The sequence below is a fragment of the Neodiprion lecontei genome, chromosome 4 (assembly GCF_021901455.1).
Source record: "Neodiprion lecontei isolate iyNeoLeco1 chromosome 4, iyNeoLeco1.1, whole genome shotgun sequence".
NCBI classification, from domain to species: domain Eukaryota; kingdom Metazoa; phylum Arthropoda; class Insecta; order Hymenoptera; family Diprionidae; genus Neodiprion; species Neodiprion lecontei.
Genome location: NC_060263.1, coordinates 36,565,435 through 36,591,840, shown reverse-complemented (window position 1 = coordinate 36,591,840; position 26,406 = coordinate 36,565,435). Strand labels below are relative to the sequence as shown.

The 26,406-nt window shown below is 43.1% G+C and overlaps 1 protein-coding gene across 8 annotated transcripts in view; it reads left to right on the top strand.

Moving 5' to 3' along the window:
* Positions 1 to 26,406, top strand: part of LOC107220827 (agrin-like) — a 290,468-nt gene that overhangs the window by 199,312 nt on the left and 64,750 nt on the right. For all 8 annotated transcript variants that reach the window (XM_046738744.1, XM_046738743.1, XM_046738742.1 and 5 more), the window contains one exon: positions 12,172 to 12,381. In XM_046738744.1, the coding sequence (XP_046594700.1) occupies positions 12,172 to 12,381 (210 nt within the window). The remainder of the gene's footprint in view (positions 1 to 12,171; positions 12,382 to 26,406) is intronic.

The window sequence follows — 26,406 nt, the reverse complement described above, 5'->3', positions numbered from 1 at the left end:
ATCTATAAAAAATTCAAATCTTTTGATTTTCGCGCTCGTAGTTTACCAGAATATTTTTCCGCGATATAGAATACTCAGCTTCTAATCGATTCCGAAGCTCGGTATCCACAAGAATTCGAATTTGGAAAGCTCTCGGCGTTCTCCCAGATGCAAACTCAAGTCCAAACTAACATCCGTAAAATCGTAAGACGATTTCGTAAGTAGGCCTTCAAGCTAACGGAATCGCCATCAGCCAATATTTCTTGGGAGAATATTTCACCGTGAATGATATATTCGGACTCCGAGCTAAGTTTCGCCCCCGTTCCGCGCATATCTACACACCTCGCACAAATGGAACATAGGATTGAGCTAAGTGGCATGAAAATCGCAAGAAAAGTAGCGTAAATCATAAGAAACTGCGCACTCGGGATTCGATTTTCCTGTAGGTGGAAAGAATAATCTGAAAAATTTCGTATTTCCCTAGCTGAAGGGGACAAGGGTCCTGGGAAAAATTGGAGGTAAGATCGTCCTTTACGAGTGGCCATCATGTTCCGCTGGAAACGAACACAAGAACGGAGAAATTTGGACGTGACGTATGCGAGCAGCACCGGCCGATCCATCGCACCTTACATAAAAGAATCCGCATGCGGAATACGTCACGTATTTCATTTGCCGTAAGGTTGACGTGAGATGCGTTGTTCCTTTATCACGGACACCTCACGTAATATTACGGTGTTTCATTGCGGGAATATAATTCGAAGTCCAATTAGAAGCGGAAGCGACGATGATCTGCATGGCTTTTAATTACTGAGTAGTTCAGTGATCGTGAAAACGAAGAAATAAATCAAGATCATGTATTGTGCAAGTACGCATCAAATTTCACGGACCTGAGATCTAATCAGAACTGAGGAAATGGGACTTGGAACAGAGTTCTTGTTTACCTACGTGATATAAAACGAACAGCGAACCAGAGAGCCGAGTTCTCGAGCTAAGAAATTGGAATTTCTAGGCAAACAACAGCGCTGGTAATTATATACTCAGCGATCAGCCTTACGCTAACAAGGAGCCAAGTCGAGGACTAATTATGAAACAATGAAACTTGGCCGAGGCGAGTGCTGCTGGGAGAAGTGCAGTGGCAGGGTATTCCGCAAGTGGAATGCAGCTTTCCGTATCTGCATTCAAGTTCACCTTCTTACAATGAAAATTTCCCCTGACGATAATTGTTTTGCCGCCCGACGAAACGACGGCCGCGGTTTTCACTTCCGTTCTAAATTCCACCTGGCCGTTCTGACATGGTCTGGTTGGAAAGCTAATTGCCAACCATTCGTCACTCTGTCGTCATCCGAGGTCGTGTCAATTTGTCGATTTCGCAGAGCGACAGCTGTGACTCTTGTGTCTTGGGCTGTTAAAACTTTGCCCAGTCTTCGGCTGGCCGTGCGCTTTGTCAACGCTGACGGAGATGAGCTTTCATGGAATTTGTCGGACAGGCACGGAAGCCTGGAAGATAGAGAGCGATGAAAGTTTACCACAGCGCTGTGCAGATGCCCTCGATGAAAGTCTCCGAAGGAAACTTCTGCAACTGCACAAAGTCACTCCTGAAATTCCACCCGTTCGAAACCGACGAGATCAAGTTTCGAATACATGAATTTCAATACGTGGACCAAGTTGCGTAACCGATTTTCAGATTCTTTTCCAAGTTTTGGACTTCTGTGAAGACGAGATGGAACAAACGCGTAATAAATGGAACGTATACACGGGTAACGAATATCGTCGAAACTTAAATGAATAACTTTTCGCCAACGATATTTGTTCGACCAACTTTTCAAAATCATAATTCAATTTGCATTCCATCCCGGCACCTGGAAACCTGTACTTACTCTCTTTCCAATTCTCCGTTTCAATTATTGAGTCCTGCAGAGATGCGACGAAACATTTCCGCGCAATATTGCTACCGGGCCACGTTTCTTTCCCCGGTGTTGTAATCGAGTTTTCTTTTTGGCAAGCCACTCAAGCCCAATTCATCTGCACTCAAGATTTCACCGTCGGCCAGCCTTTTTTGCGCGCGTGTATTATTATACCTACCAGTGAATGGGGAAAAAATGGGATCAAAGAAACCAGTCGACGTATCCATACCACTCAGAATCTGAGAGGTATAGGCTCGGAATTGAACGTACCTTAGATACCAATCTGAATCCTAATTGTTGTTGTCATCCTTCTACTCCTTAAAATATTCAATCGACTATTAATGGTAATTCGTCAACTTGACCTTTAAAATATGTATTGGCAAGGAAAGGTTTTTCGTAAGGTTCATCGGCGTGAGTAAAGCCTTAATGAAGTATAAATATCTGGCCACTTGACCACTGAATAAAAAATACCGCGTGTCGAACGCGGTGCGATATTAAAAAAACAGGGCATCGTTCGCTCACTGTCGCGATTTTCTGGATACCGGCAATCCTGACATAAAGACTACTGTCTTTCCTGGGCGCAAATTCCCAGCTATTGCATAATTTCAGGATCAGGGTAAGGAGCGACGGCAGCTCGTTAATTAAAATAGAAATATCGAGCGCGTTTCAACCCCGCTTCCCTACATCGTAGTGTTCGCATCACTTTCCAGTGTCGATATTCCATTGTCACGAAGTGATAGCCGGTTCGACCTCCACGCCGTACGCCTATACCTACCCTCGTCTGTAATCGATCACTGTGAAACTGATCAATCAACCGCTCTCAGCTCGTGTTGCGCAACGCAGGGGATGAAATTTCCCCCGGTAAAAGTGTCCCCTGAAAATCACGATGCAGGTATAAAACATTTGCATTACCTTTCGCGGTACTGATTCTCCACTGTCAAGTGTTTCCTGTTGGCTATGATACCATTCGTAGATGAAAAAAGGTCAAAAGGTTCCATCCCACACCGTTGCAGAGTATAAAATCAATTTCAACTGACAAAACATTAAACGACACTCTATAATTAACCGATTTCAAACGATTCGAGTATAATGGACCATCAAAGTTCTACGATCCGGGGTAAACTCGGAGGGCGGTGTAAGATGTGTTTGGACACGTGGGTGGGACGATAGTGGCGAAGTGCTTAAGACTCCTCGGAAGGAATCCATGCGGGTCTGCAGGCTGGTCGCACAATGGCTTGGTCTACACCGAAGCCGCAAGCTTCCAGCCCTGCGTGCATTATAGAGTGCTGCTCCGGCTTTGGAATGGTTTAGATACAGCCTAGCCAAGTGAGACGGTTAATTACCCAGGCAAATTAAGTGGAAACGGCCTGATTAGTAGTGGATTCCCGTACCTAGCCACGCGAGATGGTATTCATGTCGAGTGGTAACGGGGCGCGAGGGCGATCGAGTTCTCTGTACCTACCTGGCTGCTCGGCCACATCACGCACACCCCCGCAATGGTTCTCCGCTATTTCGCCCATCATTCACTTCTCGCTCGAGTTAACTCGAGGTCGGTCAGAGGCAACGTATATCCTGTCGACGATAGTTTCGATGCCTTCGTCACTGTCCCAGCGCCCCTCCTCGCTTCTTGTTCGTTTCGATTCAGCTCCGACTCCCAAAGAGCCGATGGGAACCACTTGATCACGAGCTTTTGTTCAACGGTCTCAGTTCCTCGTCGGTGAATTTGTGTCATGGCATCACGGGGCACACTCACCGCGCGTAAATATGTCACCTGCATCCAGGTGGAAAAGTTGCCGTGCGGATAACACGTATAGACGACGTTCATCGATCGCCCTCCTGGGAACTAATTAGCTTAAGCGCAAATTATACACCTATCGTGATTAGTTATTGGAAGGATTGCGAAAGGCACTTTATACCTCTCTTCGTTAGCCGCGTATTGTGGTTGAAGGTTTCACGGAAGTTCGAAACTCTGTTTTTCTCGAGGCTAGCATTATGGGTGGTTTTCAGATGTCATGGCTCTTGAATATTTACCTCAAAAGCAGAACCCTCACGTTGCGTTCGGAGAATATAGTCTGCGGCCGTTTCGCATTGACTCTCATTATTAGACGCGTTTCAACCGAACAGGGTGAACTTAGCCGCAGACTGACCTTTCCCCGAATAATTATGCACTCGGACTTATTAATGTGCCGATCGAATCCCAGAATAGATCTAGCACTCACCTGGATCCAGTCTCTGGATTGTGAGGGGCAGGTGTCGCATATCCGATTCATTCGACAGCCGGATTGTTGCTAATTAAGTTTTATCCGAGCGCCCCTATATCCTCCGATTTCTCACCCCATCAAACTCTGTTCGACTTCTCGATGTTCTCTCTCTCCGGGGTTCCCTTTCTATGTCTCCTCCTCTCGTTCCCCTCTCGGTTCAGATTTAGCGGCTACCCTCCGGTTCCCGCCAGTGCAAATACAGTCGATTCGGTGTACGTAAGCCAGTATTGAAGCCGAGGTCTATGGACGGACGGGACGCGGTCAGGTGGCGACTAACACAAATAAATTGCCGACAAATCGGATTACAACAATTTCAATCGGCGATGTTGTCGTCCGACGAGTCGACCCCGTCCCTTTTATTTTGTCGTTTTCACCGCGCGGCGACAGTTTATATATATCTGCAAGATATTCTTCCGGGAACGTGTGCATCGATCGTGACGACCGATTTTGATCTGACCGAAAACGAGCGCGAAAAATACCGCAACGCACATGTATAGGCGTATGGAAAAAGGACGGAGGTTTCATAATTTCCAATCGCGATCGGAACTGCTTTATTGCTTCGAAACCCGATTAGTTCCGGGATCCGAATTTTATTGAATGTCCCCTTTGTCAAAGGATTTAGGATCGGATAGCAACCGATCAAAGAGAGGTAGAGGGTGGAAAATATGTTTGTTTAATATTACACGCCGGGATTTGGGGAATAATTTGAACGTTTATCCACCCGATGGTTTCACCGATAGCGCGACACTCGAGAAACAGATACCAGTCGATTATTAATTCCGGTACTTAATGCCGTAGTCAAACTTGAAGCCAACAGAGAAAGGGGCGTAGAGGATCGAGGAGATATATCTAGTAAGATACTCCATTCGCCCACGACGTCGACCGCTTCAACAATTCCTGTTTCACTTCTTGCTCAATTTGACGAATGTTACACCTTGGCAAGAACCGTGGTGGTCAGACGGACAGTCCACGGTGAATGGTTGATACAGTTTTCTCACGGTCAACTACGAACGAGCTACACCCCTATCCCATACGTGCCCAACACTGCGATTCCAGTTCGTTTTTACCTTTGTAGAGTACGTCCGTAGCGACGGAGGAAAAAGTACGTCAACCGCACAGTGTCCGAAACTCTTTTTTAACATTTACAACGATCCACGGTAGTCTGAAGTTGGCTGATTCAAGCCATTTTGATTTGCTCTTTAGTACTACGTGTACCTAGTAAGGGAAAAGAAGCTAACGCTCTGTGAAGTGATTCTAACTTCTGGGTCCTAGAACAGCTACACGGTATTATGGTCTTCTCTACCGCCTTCAAGAAGAACCTGCAACTCAGACTTTGCGCGTTAACACAAAGCACTAGTTTTAACCGCCGGGAAGCCATTGTCCAGCCTCGAGCCTGGATGGAAATGACGATTTTAAAGGATATGCGTAGGGATAAGACGGGGCGTAGGCGCTAACGTGCCCGGGGCAAAGCTATAGATGTCCCGGTTTCAGCGAACTGCGGAGCTCTGAGTGAACGTAATTATTTCACATAGCACTTAATTAGACCCTCAGCCACTCACCGGGGTCGGCAAAGACCGAGAGAGTGAGAAAACGACTATATGGCACACGTGTAATGCTCCGAACGTACGCGTCTCCAGCCTTGTTGGACTCGTTACGTTCCATGGTTACAGCCGAGTTGCTCGTATAACGCCGTACGTTGGCAGGCGGTTTGGATACGTTGTAAGTTCATCTTACTACGCTCAAAGTGGGTCTAGGGTTTCTCCGGCTAGTAACGTGCACTTGGAAGGTACGTACATACGCACCTAGCAACAGTAACGCGCAGCCGCCTCTTCCAGAAATTAATTTCACTCCTGCATCAGTCAGTAACCTAAGAAGCCAGATTCCGCAAGAGTAATCGCGCAGAAGGTTGTACGCACGGATCGATCGTTCACTGTCGGGTAATTGTATTTACGGTTACATGCACCGTCTCTCCGCTTGAAATATTAGTCAGTTGTTTCAGCTCGTCTCAACGCAGCCGATGATCAGTCCTACAGTTCCGGTCTCGATCTCAATTGTCAGTTGTCAGAGCAGCTTATCGTGATCTCTGGTGAATAATTTTCATCGACATTTTGGAAGTGGAATTTGACGCGATTCACTCGGTTGAGATACTTTGAATTTTGGAAAGGTCGAGTGGATCGCGAGGATCGACGGAATCCCACTTGCTAATCGAGCATAACCAAGCTTCGAACCACGTCGTCGAATTCACCGTGACGTGGTTGACTCGGTTAACCGTCCGTCAAACCGGTGTGTATACCACTCTAGAAGTACCTGGTCGGGTGATAAAATTTTGCGAGGTCACAAGCGTAAAAAATTGGCACCTCGATGCTACTTCTCCTCTATTTGATTTTATTTTCGCATTCACCCTACTTCTCCGAACAAAGAATAGCCGTGGCCCGTTGCCGTCAGACAAGACCGATCATGACGGATGGCCGATAGACCCGGTGCTACGAGGGTGTAGGACGTAAGAAGGGTGAACGAGAATTTGACGCAACGAACGAGAGCGACGCGCCTTCTCCGGGCCGCCCAACCCCCTATAACAACCTCGTTAACATAATCATAAGCCCTGATCGTCCGCTGTCTACCTCATCTCTCACCGTTCCAACACCCCGCCTTTTCTCCTCCTCGGTCTTCTTCCAGCAGCGGACTTGCCGAGGAGTAAACATTTCTTAACCCAGAGAAGAAGACGGGCCCAGACCGACTAATACGCCGAGCATCCATCGAGCCGTTCCTCAAATGGAGTGCACAGTCCGGACGAATGGTGGAGAGGGACGAGCTGGTCGAATATACGAAATCGGCAAAAAGGCGAACCTCTCGTCCGCCACATGGCACAGACATACTAGACATATTTTGGCACTGTTTTTGGCGAATGCGAAAAACGCGACAGCAGGGCTTAAAATTAACGCTGGATACCGTGCGGATAGACACAGTCTCTAGTGACACCCTTGGCTTTGTCTGCTTGACCCACGTCACTTGGCCCCAAAGCTAGCCGCGGCATAAGTTTGGTAAAAAGTTGATCCAATCCGGGAGAATTAATCCATCCGAGACTGCGCGCCTGCGCGTTATTGGAGAAAAAGAATTACTTAGAAATTGTTTAAAGCTGAGAGGACGAAGTGATCGTAGGCAAAAATACCGAAATACCGCTCTGTTCTTTGGGGATGAAAAGCTAAAGACACATCGATGGACTTTCGGTGTCTGTCATCGCCGCTCGCTTCTTCGGTCATAACAATTATACCAAGCTTCGACAGCGACATGCCACCGCTTTTAAGCTCAGGATAGGTACCCATATTTTTTTTACCTCAAATCCCGACGTACGCGATCCTGCTTCGCACCCCGGCCGTAAAATGACGTGGAAAGCGTCTCTTTAATGGACGCGAAAAGTGATTCGACCTCTCTTTTCCCTGAAAGTCGTCGAACCTCCCTCCCTCCATTTCTCTCTCTCTCTCTCTCTCTCCCTAACTCTCTTTCTCTATCGAAGAGGAGTGGGGCGAGTGGCTTGAGTGGTTGTGTTCACGTCAGGTGTTTAATTTCCTATGACTTTTAACGTTTCGTTTCGCTTTTTGTTCTATCAAAAGATATCTTCCGAGTGTCGTTCCATCTCTCGCTAGTTATTGATTTATTTTTTGTCCTTTACACTCGTGCAATTTCCACGATATATCTTAATTGTTACATTACTTTCTTTGTTTCTCTTCTCGTGCTCTGTTAAACTACCATTAGTTTTCGAATTTTCGACAACATTTTTACACAAATCCTTGGCTTCTTCTTCTTCTTCTTCTTATTCCATTTCTTCCTCGGGCCGAGGCCCCTCAGCGAAAATTGTAGCAACCCTCTTGACGTGAGGAAATTTTGCACTTACCAAGCGTTAAATGGCGCCTTGTCGATACCAACCTGAGGTCACGCCACAAGCATATTACGACCCGGGGAGTAAATGCACCTGCAGCCAGCCAGAATTTCAGCTTCGCTGAGAACGTTGACCCCTGCAACTCGATGCAGACTTTTACCGGATGCAGTGGAGAAAAATAAATAATGCAAGAGTCTTATTTTCTATTCGGTTTTTCAAATTTATAAACGAGATTTTTCACCGAGCAAAAAAGATTGACAGCAGAATATAACTACTGTACATAGAGTGATTATAATTTCAACCGTGGAACTCTATGATATTCGCGAAGTATATAGCGCGCTTCTGAATTCCTTCAGGATCCTTAAATTATAATTGGAGAGCCAATATTCGGGCGATATACAGTCCCTGAAATTTTTGCGACGTGCCTTAAATCACAGAAACCACTGAAATAATTGACATTCCAACGCGGATATTCTCCTGAAAAGAATTTTAACGCATAATAATTTAATACAGTTATACGGACGATAATTGACGGGTAAGAAGAAAATTTCAGGTTACACGTGTAATTCAATTTTCGAAAGTGAGTCGACAATTTTTTCAACGTGGATTAACGACTCCCAGATACGTTGTGTATTATTATATACCTGCGAATGTGCGACTTGATCCGCGTGTCTGCGTGTACAACACGCATTTCATCCCCGCGTCAATATTTCTCAACAACAGACCGTCTGCAATTTGCCCTTCCCCACTAATTATCAATCTAATCCGCAGGTAAGCCCTTAACCTGCAAGGATGCCTCTAACTATAACACAGTTAGTTGGATATCCCGGGTAACGTGTATTATCCCAACAGTGAATAATTCATATGTCTGCCATTGAGAAGTACCGGGTTGATAATCGACCGTCTTATCGAATATATAATATCTGAGGCTATAATTTTTCGACCCTCATATTACAAGCCTGAATTGAAATTCAAGGTTCTATTTAACCGAATATTCATTACAATCTCGATCTGCGATCGAAGCGAGGAAATTTTATGCTCAAAGCTGAAAGAGAAATTCGGATTCGTAGCGCTACATACACTATCGATCATTATCGTCTCTGAATTCGGAGCCATGAATAAGTTGCAAATGAGTCGAGTTCGATTGGTGAAATAATATTATACGCCTGGGTAATATCACTCCACTTGGCACGCAGCGCGCATTATCTTTCCACCCCCGTAATATCCATTTCTCCCCCGTCTCGACGGAAGGGCGATACTATTTTTTACACGGAAAAACAAGAAACAGATAGAAAGAAGGAACTAATGTATCTCGTATCGAAAGGCTTACACAACTTACGTTCACCTGTACCGATCGATTTGCATGTATATTCTCTAAGAAGCTGAGCGCGCACCGCATTCGGACTGCGAGGGCACGTCTGCAACAATAGGCGGCTCGAATCACCCCGTATAAGTGAATTCCTTCCGTTCACGAGAATAAAATTACGCGTACATACGCGATATAATTGTTACAGAGGAAAAGAGACACGTGTGTAATATATCACACTACTACTAGTACACGGCATGTATTTTTCCCGGGGCAATTATTATTCGACGAGCAACGAGGAAAGTTGAAACACGAAACGTGGGGGTGATTTATGAAAGTCGCTGATTAGATCGGTGAAATAGATTGCGAGGTAACCAGTCGATGATTAGAGCGGAGCGAAGGATCTTGCCTGGGTAAGTTACGGGTCGATATCCTGCCGCTGCGGCCTGATTTACTTTTACAATTTTTCGAATTCTTAATGTTTTTTTTTTTTTTTCTTCATTCTCTTTGTCGGCTTCTTTCAGGCCACGCGACTTGCCGACAAAACTGTGACTTTTCACGGGCGTTAACGCGCTCTCTAATCAACCCTGCATTTTCGGTGTAAAAAGCTTGTCGACTTCCACGATTACTGATTCACTACAGTGGCTTGTTGTGGATATATATACATATATATAATATATATATACATATACATATATATATATGCCTGTCTCAGTTGCCATTATAACTTGCGAGGCGTGACTTGCAAGGCATTTCCTTTGTTGCGAACCGCTCGATGGAACCAAAGGTGACTCGAAAGATGGCGGAGCCGCGGGATTCGCGATTGGCTAAACCTGAGACAGGAGAGATTTTTTGCGGGATCAACTCGTCGGCTATATTAATGACTGCTCGTGGAAGGATTAGCGGGCGACTCTCGAACGTGGTGCTGCTTTTTTTATTCGCCGCTTTAACCGGCCCGCCTGCTGCACCCTTCGCATGAAAAATCGATCCCTCCAGGGTTCGACACGCACTGAGAAACATTTCATTTGTTACAGTAAGTAGAAAAATTGAGTAAAACAGGTATCGTTAAGAAACCCGTTTGAATATTGTTGGAATTACGAAAAACGAGGTACGCGTAAACATTTTGCGCTATCGTCGATCCTCCTTTGGTAATTGCAACGCAAAATCAGTTTCCGAGGTTTACTTTACTTTTCTAGTTAAATAAGGCTTTAACGTCGATTTATCGTTGCGCAAGCGTTAAATTTTCGCAACAGTCGCAAGAAAATATAGCAACAGTGATCGTAGTGAGAAAGAATAGTAACGGATACTAGACTTTCCGGTAACGGCTAGAAAACTAAATTTCATTTTCTACCCAGAAGTATATTTTTCGATTGTGGCAAAAAATGAAAATGGTTAAGGACCGAGCGGTAACCGGAACTAAAAATTTCTCTCAGTGCGGGGAGCGTATGAACGAAGTGACCAGTGCGAGCTTTTCGAGACTCGCGGTAAGATCGGAAACGTTGAATTCGTTGAGAAAAATAATGGCAAGTTTGATGAATCCGTGAAAGAATCAGCCATGGAAATTTGGGCGAAGAAATTAACGAGTTTTTTTCCTACCATCGGGAACGTCGACCGAACCGTTTGACCGGAAAAGGGGAAATCGTTTTTCGACGAGGTAGACTCTCCGACTCGCATCTTTGCTCTCGCATCGCCTCGGTCTGTACGGACAACGGCGACTAATCAGGGGAAAAGATCCTCTCTCGGGCCTTTCCAACACCGGTAAGAACCCCTCTCTCGCCGAGTTTTCTCGTCCCAACCCTCGAGCAAGGTAGCCGGGTAAAATCATTTCGTCGAAGCGGTCAGAAGCCCTTTCCGTTCTCTGACCTTTGATGGAATTAGCCGGGCCTCGGGTGACGGCGCGGTGATTAAATTAACACGGTACGTACGGGGAGATTCAAAAGGTGGGATTTGCGAGCGAGTTCCACGTTTTCTCGGGCCCCTGATCGAGCCAATATTTGCGAAACCCTGCGCCCGACAATTAGCCCTAATGCAGCGATGGTGGCGAGAATTAATCTCATCCACGCGACGCGTCTCTGACGGCTGCACGCGTGTTTATCTTGTCGGAATCCGTTTACACGGATACGTGTAAGTCTCGGAATTCGATTCGGCACTGCTTCACCTCAAGACGTGTATCTTGGCCTGAAACAACAGAGGGGGGAATAGATTCCCGGAAGATTTGAAACGCGAGTCTCGGTCATCCCCTTCGACTTTTGAACGGATAGGGGGAAAAAGCGTTTCGCAATAAGGCTAAAAAAAAAAAAAAAACGGGAAAACAAAGTAATAATTGTACCTCGAGTTGTTGTTAAGTTGTATTTTGTGCTTCATTAAAATTCCCGGAAGGTCCGGGATTCTCTGCAAAAGCTTGGTCGAAAAGTCTAAGCCGGCGTAGCATCTCCTCGAAACTTTGGTTGCCTTGCCGCTGAGGAAGCCTACGCTTGAAAAACAGAATCACGCGACTTCCGGCATAGCAGGAATTAGCCGAGGCACGGAGATATACAGAGAGGGAAACTGAAAAGCTCCCTGTGCCTAAATATACGCGGGAGGGGACAAAAGCTCCTTAACGTAAAAGCCCGGCCGTTACAAATAGCGCCTTCTAAAGCCAGACGCGGACAGTCGTTGCATAAAGTACCTCACCTAGTCCGGATACAGGGTGTAGATTCACCGTAAAGATAAACAATGCCGAACACCCTCCAGCGACAAATCCACTTCCTATCGTGAATCAAGCGCGGAGAAGTATCCTCTTTGAACTCTCCCTCGCGTTATAAACATTCCTTTAACCATTTCCTCGCAATTTTTCGCTTTCAGAACCCTGCGAAAAGACATATTGCGCCTGGGGAGCTTCCTGCGTTGTTTCCGAGAACGGGAGAGCGATTTGCCAGTGTCCGGTCGACTGTCCGCCGACCCAGCAACCGGTTTGCGGATCGGACAACGTCACCTACTCGAATCACTGCCACCTTCGTCAGGAAAGCTGCCATCGGAGGAAAAACACGAGAGTCAAATACCAAGGAGCGTGCGGTGAGTCTCTAATTCCTAATATAATCATCATCGTCATCGTCGTCGTCTTCGTCATCTCCGTATAAGCATAGCCGGTACACAAATCGCCAACCGCGTTGCGCGGTAGCTGGCTGAGCGGAAATATCGCTGACATTCGTCGCTAAGGTGGCAAAATATTTTTGAGAAAAAAGCGAGGGTGGCTGTCCAACAGCCGAATTTTATGGTAATTGAAACAAAAATGGAATCCGTTCCATGTTTCGTTTGATCGCGAGCGACGGATGATTGAGATATTCGATTTAAATTCAAATTGAGAATTTAGAGCTTGCAGCATCGATATTCGGCTTCTGTTACACCGTGTAACAGATTCCATTGATTCGGTATTCCGGATTCCTGGGATCGGTGAAAAATCGAATTTTTCGGTACGCGACGTCTTTTGTGCGTTCCGTCGCACGTACACGCGAATATACGAGGAGTACACACGGTTCGTAATGCAATGCAATTGGAGTCGAAGCTGCCGTCGTGAAAAGAGAAGTGAAACATCTGTGGGGCGGTAATAAAGCAATGTGGAAAATTCCTGCTCATAAAATATGAAGATGCCAACAAACGGTGGATAGTAGACGAGGTAAACGCGAAACGTCCCTCGACCGTGTACGCGTACATACGCTTACACACATGTACGCACAGGCATACCTTCACACGTAAAGACAAGCTGGTTATACACGTAGAAACGTAAAAGAAGCTCGATCAAAAATATGGACCAATTTTTTTCTTCCTCGGGAGAAAAAACTGCGGGATACACGCGTAGAGGTGAGTCTATATTGTTATTATCATATGCCGGCGAAGATAAAATGTTTAGTGGTACGACCGTTACATCAAGCCGGCAAGAATAAGGCGGTACGACGGCGGGTGACAACCTTCTATGTATGTATGGAATATTTTTCACATTTGCGATAGACGGTGAAAAATTTTTACCTGTCAAATACGGGACCTTGAAAGACCGTTATTTTTTCTCTTTTTTTTTTTTTTTTTTTGTTTTTCGCTGTTTAAACTGTAGGTAGACACGTTTTCTCTCCGAGTGAATATTTGTCATAAAATTCACGCAGAGCTTTACGATCAGATGGGGGTTTTGAGGGTTTCTGCCAAGGGGATAGGTGCGCATGATGTGTGATGCAAGCAGCTGGGAAAATACGAGATTTTGATCTGATCTGCAGCTTTCTTACAGGTTTGTGAAAACGATCGAATCGCGCTTCGCGATACGCTTACGATGAAAAGCTCTTTCTTCTCAAGCTCTTTACTCGTACAAATTGCAGTACATAAGCACATTAAGCCTACGATTTGCTGCGGAGTTAGAAGTCGGACTGTTTCAGAAACATTGCTCGACAAATCTGATTCGTTTTTTTTAAACCACCGTGTAGCGAAGCACGTCGCAACGTTGAGAATCGGATAGACTTGAAAAAAGGTAAAAAAAAAAAAATCGAATGAACAAGAACGAAGGGAGGAAATCGAATGAACAAAATTAACGCGCTTCGAGAGAACCGAAGGAATTTTAGAAACGGATTTATAAAGGAATGCAAATTTACAGGGGATTCTGAGTCGGAATCGTATACCTGCAGCCAGCGAGTTGGTCTGTGAAAACGTGATTTGGAATTAACGATATCTTCCCTTGGCCGTTACGAATCCACGGTTTTAAAATAACAATTTTCCTCCCCCAGCGCGACATACTGACTGCAAATTTCTGCGATTGCTTTCTTTATCGTTGGTTACATCACCGCGGGCTTATTTCATCCAAATTTACTGTCATTATTACAACGATTTTCATTATTTATACAGTAAAAGCTGATTGCGTTGATACGAGCCGAAAATCCGGAGTTAATCAATTGCGTATTGAATTTCTTATTTTCTTTTTACACTGGAAAAAAAAAAAAATTCCATCGGTGTACGGTGATTGCAAATTATCCACCTGCAGGCAAAAAGTCTCTATACCTACCCTCTAATTTCAAACAACCTTGTACCTACACACACGCGTATTTTTCATCTCGTTATATTTACCCGTCAATTGTTTTCATCCCCTTGATTATATTCAATATACTGTGAAAATTTTTCACTCATACAACACACGTTGCTAATATCCGCGCGGAAAAAAAGCTTCCGAATTTCAACGAAGGATCACAGGCGATGATCGCGAGGAAACAAGGCTGGGAAAACACAACTCAATCACTCGTCAAGGCTCCCTGATTCCCTCCAAAATCGCCAAATCCTTGTTTAAACCTTGTCATATATTATTTTACAGGCAACGCGCGCCGCGCTACAGCTTTTAAATTATGAATTCAGAGACCATTAAAATTGTGGACAGCGATTAATCGATGCCAAACAAAATTTATTATTAATTGCCGAGTGAATTTATCCCCCTCACTCTCTCATCACGCGTGTGCGTGAGCAGATGGGCAAAACATCGATCTCTCTTTTGGGGATATTAAAAATTGGCGATTCCGTCGCTTGTTTTATCATACATTTACGGTAAGCGTTGCTCGTCGATTTGACACGTGAAATTTTTCACTCGCATGTGTATAAATAATTAATTCTCTCTCCTCGATTATAACATAGACAAGGAACGATTACTCTACCTTATCTCCGTTCGTCGTTACGCCGTCCACGTTTTATTGTATCAATACCGATATAAACTAATTTCAAAATCCCGTTGCTGAACACAGCAATCTAGGCAGATATACATATTTAAACGACAAATGGTTGCACGATAGAATAGCCAGTGTGCACCTGTCCTTAACGACATTTGTTATTACGTCCTGTTCCTTTCTTCCCTATCATCCGCCTATCACGTTATATACGTGTATAAAGCATCCGAGTTACGACTTGTACTTTGCATCGCGATTTCATGCACGATCGTAAATCTGGAGTTTCTCTATTAAGAGGAAAAGGCTCTCGAGTTTTATTCCTGAGAATCAACGATGACAATGATACCGCGCTACCATCAATGTAAATAAAGGTGCAAAAATATGCATGCCGAATCGGAAAAGGGATTGCGAAGTAAGTACTCGGTTTCTTTCTTTCTTTTTTTTTTTTTTTTTTCTTTTTTCTTTCTTTTGCACACTATACGGACTCTCGGCAGTTTCCCTCTTTCTTCTGGCGTTGCTTATAGTACGGAGGGGGAAAGTGGGCCCATGAATTAACCAATACGCGCGATACACTCCGGAAGATTTGCTCGAAGCATCTCGTAATCTAGCCTCCACGCCCGTGAATTCAAAAAGGGATCTTTTATTCAGCGCAAATTCCTGCCGCTGCACGCTCTGCGCGGCATTTTCCGTTTTCAGCTACCCCGTATAGATCCTCTCTGTATGCTTTATTAAAAATGGTGTTATTTTATTCAGAGGTGAGGGGTCAGATAGCATTTTCTCTGATGATCGCGTGCCGCCGACTGGTATTGCATGCGCACAGCTCTCGGGACTGTAATAATTCTCTCACGGCTGTATCGTAATTCGATTTGACAAATCGCGCGGCCAACGAATCGAGGCGGGAAAATATAGGGAAAGGATAAATTTCCGAGGAATATTGCAGAGGCGATATTTTTCTATACCCGACGTAGAGGTTTCCTCGCTTTTCTTTGATACATTTTTTGAAAAAGAAATATACGTTTCGCAAATTTCGCGGGATTAGAAGTAAAAAAAAAAAAAAAGAAAAAAAAAAAAACAAGCGCCGCCGCCTTTTCCTCAAAACCGAGGGAAACGCGAATGGATCATAAAATCCGAAATCTTGTCCTGAAATATCCTACCTGCACCATCCTGGCGGCTCAAGGAGATTCTTTCCTCGTTTTTCTGCAGTCCACGGTGCGCTCTGAAATATTAAGATTTCACTTTTGCAGCTCCCTCGAAGCTTCAATATTCACGCGATCTAAATACGTGATGCGGTCGAGAGTCAGAGTTTACGCGGAGGAAAACTGTCGGCTGAAATTTCAGCCTTAACTTGAAAATCAAACTTTCAATACTCGTCTCGCTTTTCTTTAACTGCAGCTCCGCTTTTTCTCACTCGGTCTTAAAGCCGTCGCCGGCAAACGAAACGCGATATTCGCCTCCTGCCTTTAATATAATATCAGCGATAACTCCCCGCGATATCCAGCGAAGCTGCCGACTCTATAGAACCGAGAAGTTATGGTTGAACCGAGCGCACGGTCTGGCCCAAGGGAGGCCAAGATGGCGGCCGATAGCGTGTCGAAAACAATTGAAACGCGCCCTCCAGAGCTTAGCCCATGCTTTCAATTAGGGAAGCCCCCTGCAAGCTCCCAGGCTCTTGTTCTTCGCCGACGGCTAAACAAAAACGCTAGAAACAAAAGTTGAATTAATTTTATTGGCTTAAGTGGAGATTCGCCACCTGTCTTGCGTAACTCTCATCGTTATTTATAAACCTGATCAATTTCACCTCACCGTCCACTTTATGCAAGCTGTTCTCATCACGCCTTCGATTTATACCATTTCTTTTTTCGATCGAATAATAACAACAGTAATTGAGAATTTAACGAGCAATCGAATGTCTCTTATTTTGTAATATTGGTTTATTGGCACAGCTAAGCCTCGGCACGAGTAACGTCATATTATTGTACTTTTCAATCTCCCTTAGGCATTCGATTTCATTTTTGTTTAATCCTTGCTGGTTTCTCTACTCTGTGGTAATAATATAAAATAGTCGATGCGCGCTGTTTCCATACGCGCGAAGTATACACCGAGAGAAAGTCTTAGTCCCGGTTACCGTTCAGTCCTTAACTATTTTCATTTTTTACCACGATCGAAAAATATAGTTCTAGGTAGAAAATGAAAATTAGTTTTCTAGCTGTTTCCGGAAAGTCTAGTATCCGTTGCTATTCTTTCTCATTCCGATCACTGTTGCTAGATTTTCTTGCGACTGTTGCGAAAATTTAACGCTCGCGCAACGATAAATTGACGTTAAAGCCTCGTTCAACTAAAAAAGTAGCGTAAACCTCGGAAACTGATTTTGCGTTGCAATAACCAAAGAAGGAACGACGATAGCGCAAAATGGTTAGGCGTGCCTCGTTTCTCGTAATTCCAACAATATTCAAACGGTTTTCATAACGATACCTGTTTTAATGAATTTTTCTAGTTACTGTAAGAAATGAAATTTTTCTCAGTGTATACAGTATACCTGACACTTGGACGATTTCTAAGACTCGTAATGCGAGGGACGGTGAAAGGGCACAAAGGGCAGGCGAGAAGCCGCTGTAATTGGATAAGGTTGGAAAAATAAAAGTGTAAGAAAATTATTTTTCGTGCCTACGCGCCGCGAGGTTTTCGGGCAAAAGCTCGAGCTCACGTGTCTGAGGAGGGAATATAATCTGTAAAATCGATACATCGGTATAATCTCGCGCCTTACAATGTGACCCGTATTCCCGTCTCTTATCTGGCACATTGAATATCAGCTGCACGCGTACCGTGCGATGCATTTTCTAGGTAAATCTTTGTTTCTCCGTTATCGCCTTTTACCCCTCCGTCCCAAGAGACGCGTTTCGAAGAACACACATTTCGCAGACTTCGACACAGCGCCTGGAGAAATGCTCAAGCCCTCGGGGCAGTTCTCCGCGATCAGAAAATGGTGTGTCTATCACGTGCATCGACAGACTCGTGAAAGTGGAAAGAAAATGTGTCGTTAAATTAAAAAAAGGTGTGAAAAATTTATAACCGTTTAATTGAGCTAAAAATTTCTGTTTTAAAACCAATTTCATGTGGTGAAAATCCGTACGTTTTAATAATTTTATTTAACTATTTATAAAATTTATCTATATTATCTATACAGAAGCTATACGATTTTTTGTCTGAAAGTACAAAAATGAGAAGCATCGAAGTTCAATGCAATTTTACAATCGCTCAAATATTATGCCAAATCCAGGGGATTTGTTCGATTTTACTCTAATCGATGGTTCAATTTATTTAAAATTGTATTTTCTACAATCCCACTGCAACACTCTTTTGCTTTCCTTCTCTCTCTCTCTCTCTACATCACGTTTGTATCGTTGAACATTTAATCTAACAACATATTACATCGATACTGATTGCGATTAATGATTAATGGCAGTATGTAAATTTTTTGCAGAAACAATTTACAAAAACTAATCTTCCGAATGAAACGAACGAATCCATAAGATTTTTCATTATTTTTAATCGATTACAAATCAAATGTCGATCGAAACTTTTGTTGATAATTTTTAGTACCCTCTACTCTGTGATTTTTTTTTATAAATCATCCAAACGGTTGCGACTACGTAAATCAATTTGATAAGTTCCTGCGAAAATACGCGACCATTATCGTACAAGCACATTAAACAAATTTATCGATTTCCGGCACACCAACCTAGCCTTTTAAATGTGTAAGCACAAGGGTTTCCAATTAAAGTGCAAAAGACAGCTTTTCGCAGGACGAAGCGTCGGCACTAAAAGGCCGGTAAAGAGCTTACAGCGAGGCAGAAATGACGGAAGGCATCACCTCGTCGGAGGGGGAGGCGGAGGGACTGAAGCTTTCAAACGTCCTTGGAAATAATTACTTATTACCCTCGCGTAATAATTCTGTCTTCGTATATTTAAACGGATCTTGCTTGCAGACGCCCAGCGTTTAACGCTCAGCTGAACGTCGTCGCGTCTGACGAGATTCTCGGGAGGAGAAGGGGGAGGAAAAATTAGCAAAAAGGTTGAAACTTATCCTTACCTACACCTACGGACACACTCGGCACTCGAGATTGAAAATTATCCTAATTTATATACTAATTTCGCGAGAAGTCAAGAATGTTATATATATTATTATTATTATACATACACTCGCCTGTGCACTATCTGGTATTACAACGTATCTAAGAAAGGAAGAGAGAGAGAGAGAGAGAGAGCTGGGGGGAGGGGGATGGCAGCCGACTCGGCAAAACGACAGATACACGGCATCGTACGTACAGAATCCTTGGTGGTATTTTTTGGTCCTGCAGGATCTCCCCGGCGGTAGGTAAAGGGGCGAGCAGGGGATGGTGGGACGGAGGGGCGGGCGCGGGACATTTCAGCGGATATGAAATTGCGTGTCGACGCCGCGTGAACGAAATGCTCGCCGTGTTTCCTTCACGTGACATACATACTTGCAAGATCCAACGGAAGCGACGCGAAATATATATATGTATATTAGGGTGTTTCGGAAAAAAATAATTTGCGATTTTCCACCGTGTTACCGACTAAAGAATTTTCTCAGGTTGAAAGAAAGACTCTGTGAAAAGATGAGCGTTTTACGTTACGCGGAAGATCGCGATCAGTTGATTTTTTACGTTCCTGTATTTTTTTTTTTTTTCCGTAATTTACGAAGTATCCTGGATGTATCAATTCACCTCACAAAAAATATCAATTCTCCAGTTGATATTTTAAACGAGCATCTGACGACTTTTTTTATTATTAATTAATTCTCATAAAATAGTTATAATTTAATACGCACTTTTAATTTAGGCGAATAAGATTACCCGGTTGATATATGGTTGCGTTATGGATCGAGTGATCTTTGGGTTTGAATACAAATGTCGGGAATGAAATAATAATTGAAGTGCCACAACGTGTTTCTTGACAAATTCAAAAAAATGCAAAGAAATGTGAAAAATCGAATCAGCGTCATCTTCCATATAAGATAAAACGTTCGTCTTTTGACAGAATCTTCCTTTTAACCTGAACAAACTTTTTAGGGGGTGCCACGATGAAAAATCGTAAATTACTTTTATCCGAAACACCCTGATACATATAATATAATAGTCAAGAGTCTCGCTTGATACCCGCGATTTCTTTTCTTTTCTCTTCTTTTTTTTCTGTCGTATTCTCGCACTTTTCATCGCGACGTCGTGCGTCGCGAGTTAGGAAAATTGTAAATAAAAAATTGTAAAAACAGAAAAAAAGTACAACCACACAACATCCGTCACGTCTTCCGCCAGCGGATAAAAAAATTCCTGATTATGCGAAAACCAAAGGAAAACAACAAGTTTCGAGGTAAATCTGCTGGATCCTTTTTCTCCCTGCACACACCGCTACGAAACGCTTCTATCCCGCGACTCAATGTCTAGGTACAGATTGTTACTTTGAATCCGGTGAAAAATGGTTCCGACTATTATTCAGGATTAGCTCGTGCGCCCCTCGACTCGATCCCTGGCTGACTGGGATAGAGGGAAGAGGATAGTGAGTCTAAGCGAGAGCGCGCGCGAGAGAGAGAGAGAGATGCAGCAGGCGGCGCAAAAATAGAAGGGAAAAAGGTGGAGGACTTTACGGCGAAGCATAACTCAGCCTTCCTTATTGAAACTTCCGCCGGCGTTTCGTTACTCCCGGATTAAGACATTCGTTTTAAATTTGTCGAAATTTCGGTACTCGCCGGAAACTTTTCACTAATTTAACCCCACGTTCGTGGGGGGTCGGTTTTACGTTTTTTTATTTTTTTGTTATTTTTTTTGGAACAGCTATTTGGACGCGTGGAAATAACTTGGTTAATCTCATAACGAAACCGATACCACAAGTAGAAAATGTGACTCACGTTTTTTGAGCAATCGCAGGATCCTGCAGTAAGTAGACGAAATCGGGTCATCCAGGATCCTCGGTCCTCCAGCAAGTCCTGATGCTTGCAATTTAATCCTGAATTCAACCGCTTGGAAAATCATTGATCGATGTTGTTCCTTTGACTATCAGTGTCGAAAGCTTCTTGATATTTGTCATTTATTCGCGTTTCTTATCGAGCTTTTTGAGCAACCATAAATGAATCTTGTTTATCTGCGTCTCTGTGAATCATGTATAAGCTTCGTTTGGTTCAATTGCTGTCTCGATCAATAATTTTCTCAAATATTTCTCAGCTAATTACGTTATATCATCGTTTGTCGTTCTCTCGCGCATCGCGTCGATGCTGTTCGACTCCGGAATTGAATCTTCCTTGCAATATCCAAGGAAAGCGTCGTTAATCTGTCGTAACTCAACTTAACCTCAAGACGATCCTTGTGAGTTAGAGAAGTTAGCTAATCCTAGATTCCATCGAGTTACCCAAGAGCCTGACGGGCAGGCGAAAAACTTCTCGCCAGTTCGAGCGGTCAACCATGAGAATCAAATTGTTACGCCTGTATACAGAAAATTAATTTACGCAGTCCAAAAACTTGAGTCGCAGTGATTCCTTGGAATTGTTTGATAACAATATAAACAATATTTTTCCTACATTTTTCCTTGTAGGCTTATCATTCAGCAAAAATTGCACGAGTATGGGTGCGTATAAAGGCGTGGTACACCGATCATCCGGTGATGCGGCTAATTGAGGTGCAAGTGTGAAATTTCATAGAAAACCGATAGGTAGAAGTGAAAATTGCAGTTCACACTTGCTTCCGGCAGCAGAAGTTTGCTCTCGCTTTGAATCAAGACACCCATTCATATACGGAATGAACTACGCGTGAGAGTGCAATTGATATTGGAAAGGTGGAATGATATTTAGGGGGATAGATCTTCTGGTACGGCATGAAGTGCCAAAAGCAAAATAACCAGAAACATAAATAAAATCATCATACATAGTAATAAAGTTCCAAACCAAAGTTTGCATGTTCGGATGTTCAGAAAGTGACGTCACCCAAAATTTTTTTTCACTTGACGTCACGATCTGTAGTAATCGTCGACAAAGAAAATCAGCTAACCGAATTCCTCAGTCTGGAAACAACCGCGCAGTAGAGAGGACGTGTGAAAATCGCGCTCCGCAGATTTCGAGTACCGGGTTCTCTATCTCCTGGATCCTGCGCTTCCTGGTGCAACTCGAGTTTCAGGACAAGCGCTCCGTAGTTCTGGCTGTCCAGGTCCTTGACCTGGTGACTTTTGACCTTTACGAGTAATTTTCTTTAGTTCCTGCGCTCCAGGACCGCTACCTGGTGAAACACGACTTCCAGGACCAGCGCTCCGTAGTTCCTGCGCTTCAGGTCCTTTACCTGGTGAATTTCGACCTCCAGGACCAACGCTCCGTGGTTCCTCGTAGTTCCTGCGCTCCAGGTGATTTGCCTGATGAATTACGACTTCCAGGTACTCTACCTGGTGAATTTTGACCTCCAGGAAAAGCGCACCGTAGTTCCTGCGCCCCAGGTGATTTACCTAATGAATTATGACTTCCAAGATCCCGAGTGAGCTTTAGCGAGCGAGAGTTTTACAGCTAGTAAAAATTAATTTGAATTAAATAAAGTGAAATAACTATAGTTATTAGAGTGTTTCAAAAAAACCGACTATATTTTTTTTTCGAAGAACATTGAAAAATCTTCCGAGTGTCCCTCAAAAATGACGTCGGTAAAATATGAGCTCTTAATATTGATATTTAGAGGTGGCGATTCTCAATTTTCTATTTCCCATTTAAATAACATGGGAAAGAATTTTTTTAAAATTTAGAATTTTATTACTCGAAAACGAATCAGTGTGAAGATATAAACAAAACATATTCTTGTAGGAAATTTTACGCTCTACAAAAAAGATCTGAATAAAGATTTGCGTAAGGTAAGTCGTTTCGGAGTTATCAGGCCTCAAACGTCGAACCGTTTGAAATAATGATGTTATTAATTTATAAATGCTACAAAACTGATTCATATCGTTGATTAATGAAATTTATTAATTAAAATTTCATTGAAAGTCTATAGTTCCAATTTTAAAATCAATAATATTGTGTATTTAAGTGATATGAGTCAGTTTTGTAGCATTTATAAATTAATAACATCATTATTTCAAACAGTTCGATGTTTGAAGCCTGATAACTCCGAAACGACTTTTTTGTTTATATCTTCACACTGATTCGTTTTCGAACAATAGAATTCTAAATTTTAAAAAAATTCTTTCTCATGTTATTTAAATGGGCAATAGAAAATTGAGAATCGCCACGTCTAAATATCAATATTAAGAGCTCATATTTTACCGAGGTCATTTTTGAGGGACACTCGGAAGATTTTTCAATGTTCTTCGAAAAACAAAAGAATAGTCGGTTTTTTTGAAGCACTCTAATAGTTATAGTCGATAATGTGTTCACTCGTAGATCAGATGACAAACGATTTCAATGATTTTAATCAATTTCGAGCAATCTGAGGGATTTCATACGATTTCGTGCAATTTCAAGTGATTTCAAACTATTTTGAAGTGACTGCCTTCCAAAGTCGTTTGCGAGTTCAACAAGTGAATGCACGTGCGATTTCACGCGATTTCAGGCGATTACCACGTGATTCTGAGTGATTTGAACTGACGCAAGTGACTTCAAGCGATTTTAAAGTGGCTTTTGTCCAAAGTGGTTTGCGATTTCGACAGGTGGAATACCCCTTGGTGATATCCGAAGCAGTAGTAAGTTGAAGTAAGGAGTAAAGGGTTAACCATACGTGTACGTATAGCAGCCCCAGATAAGAGAAAAGTAAATAATTAAAGTAAGGGAGTAAGAACAAGTGACTTAAATGCAACTTATCGAAGTGCGAAATTTTAAGCAACTAACACCCGATACTATAGAGAGTCCTGTTCCGTTGCGCAAGCCAATTCAGCTCGATCCTATAAGGCTCAATATGCTCGTTTCTGTCTATGGCTAAAATAAACCGGGCGTAGAAATTGACACCACGCTGTAGCTTAATATCACACGGTAGTCAAGGTGAGGGAATATCAATTCGGTCACTAGAGATTCACGAAGTGTGACTGAAAACAACCCCCTATTTAGATTTAATGTCATCAAGTTCGTTAACCACTCAACTGCCGTAACTGGCAAAAATCCCGGAATGGCTTCATAAAGTAATTCAATGTTTTTGGGTGTTTCGGGTGAATATTATCTTTTAAAAGCGTGTGTTTCAAGTATTTTTGAGTACACGGAATAACTGTAAAAGTATAACTGTAAAAAGTTATGTTTTTTCGCGTTCAGACAGTTTCGAGCCGTCGGAGTTGACAAATTTTTTTATCATTTACTTTTTTCAAGATAGATTTTTGTTTTCAAAAACACTGAATAATACTATTTCCAAGTCCAAATACGCAATTTTAAGAATCACCGAGTCAATGTGATTTATTATACGGTCTGACTATGACATAGAAAAATTACTCGGTAATTCTTGAAATCGCGTATTTGGACTTGGATATATTATTATTCAATGTTTTTCGAAAGAAAAATTCATCCCGAAGAAAGAAGATGGTAGTTTGAGAAAATGATGAAAAATTTGTAGACTTCGAGGGTTCAAAAGTGTATAAATGCGCGGAAAATATAAATTTTCATTGTAATAATCGGATTCCCTACCCCCAAAAATACTCCCAACTCACGCCTTCAAAATTAAGTATTCATCCGAGACACCCAAAAACATTGGGTTACTTTACGATGTCATTCCACGATTCTTGGCAGTTGCGGTACGGTCGTTCTTGACACCGCTATGACGACTTGGCAGTTAAGTGGTTAAGCCTTTCGAAATTCAGATTGATCGCGTTGATAGTACGCACAACCCCTGGGAACGATACATAGTTGACGTTGACGCGCGATTAACAGACTTCAAGGATACAGGCGTCGTATCCTCGCTTAGGCCCACCACGGCACCTGACACTTGATCCTGTTCCGGACGGACAAAAGGGCTGCAAACAGCGCAAACATGAGGATAATTGCTTGGCTTGGACCTGGACGAGAGCGTCGGTTGGTTTTTGAACAGTTAGTATGTAAAAAGCTCTCGTACATGCCGCGACAAGTGATGTCAGATATACGTGAGTTTAAGGCTTAAGGGTCCACGACAAACAATCGGTGCATGGAAATTGGAGACCACACGAGGAGACTCAACTCGTCGCAAACAAATAGCTGACTAAAATAATATGGCACTGATGATCCGTAAATTGAGAGAAATTTTTAATTTCGATTACCGCTCGGTTCTTAACTATTTTCATTTTTTACACACAATCGAAAAATATAGTTGGAGGTAGAAAATGAAAATTAGATTTCTAGCTGTTACCGGAAAGTCTAGTTTCCGTTACTATTCTTTCTCGTTACGATCACTGTTACTAGATTTTCTTGCAACTGTTGCGAAAATTTAACGCTCGTGCAACGATAAATTGACGTTAAAGCCTCGTTTAACTAAAAAAGTAGAGTAAACCGAAAGAACTGATTTTGCGTTGCAACAACCAAAAAAGGATCGACGATAGCCTAAAATGGTTAGGCGTACCTCGTTTTTCGTAATTCCAACAATACTCAAAACAGTTTTTTCAACGACACCTGTTCTCCTCAATTTTTCTGCTCACTGTAACAAATGAAATTTTTCTCAGTGCAAGCGCACATACGCATCCGTATACTCGAGTAAACGTAACGCAAGCACTCGAGCAATAGTCACACGAAATCCTCGATAATAAGCATAAAATATCAACTTGTTTTTCAACGCGTATATATATAATATAATTCATGCGAAAAACGGGTAGAATTAGAAAAGTGGCAAATCTCGGCAAACTGCGCGAGGCCGTGAATCTTGCCGCATTCGTCTCGCGAACAATAAAAGGAAAAAAATGAAAGAGGAAAAAGGCGAAGAAGGTATACATATACATGTATATATATCAATATATACATAGGAGAGAAAATATCGGCGATGGCAGGTATTAAGGCATTTGTCAGTCCTCGGGGACGGTGTATTAGCTCTCCGACTGTACGGTACACTTATTAGCAAACGCCTCTATATGCATGGCTCCGAGCCAACTAGTTTGAAACCAGGGTTCAAGTCTGCGGAACGCGTGCTTTCGCGTCTCGGGTCAGGGCGCGGTTCGAGGAGGGGTCAGGGGGTCAAGGGGTGGCCCAACGAACCGGCGGGTTTAACCAGCCCCCGAGACCTCACCCTTGGTAGGCATCCACCGACTCCTTTGCATGCCTGCGTTACGGCTGTACCGATACCGATGCATACATGCAACCTTCTCTTGTACACGCCGATACGGCTCAATACCGGTTCCACGTTGTTATAATCCTTTTATGAATACGTCTTCCCCAAAATTGATCGCCGATCAGCCTACGCAGTTAGAAATTTATGCACAACCGTGTAATGAG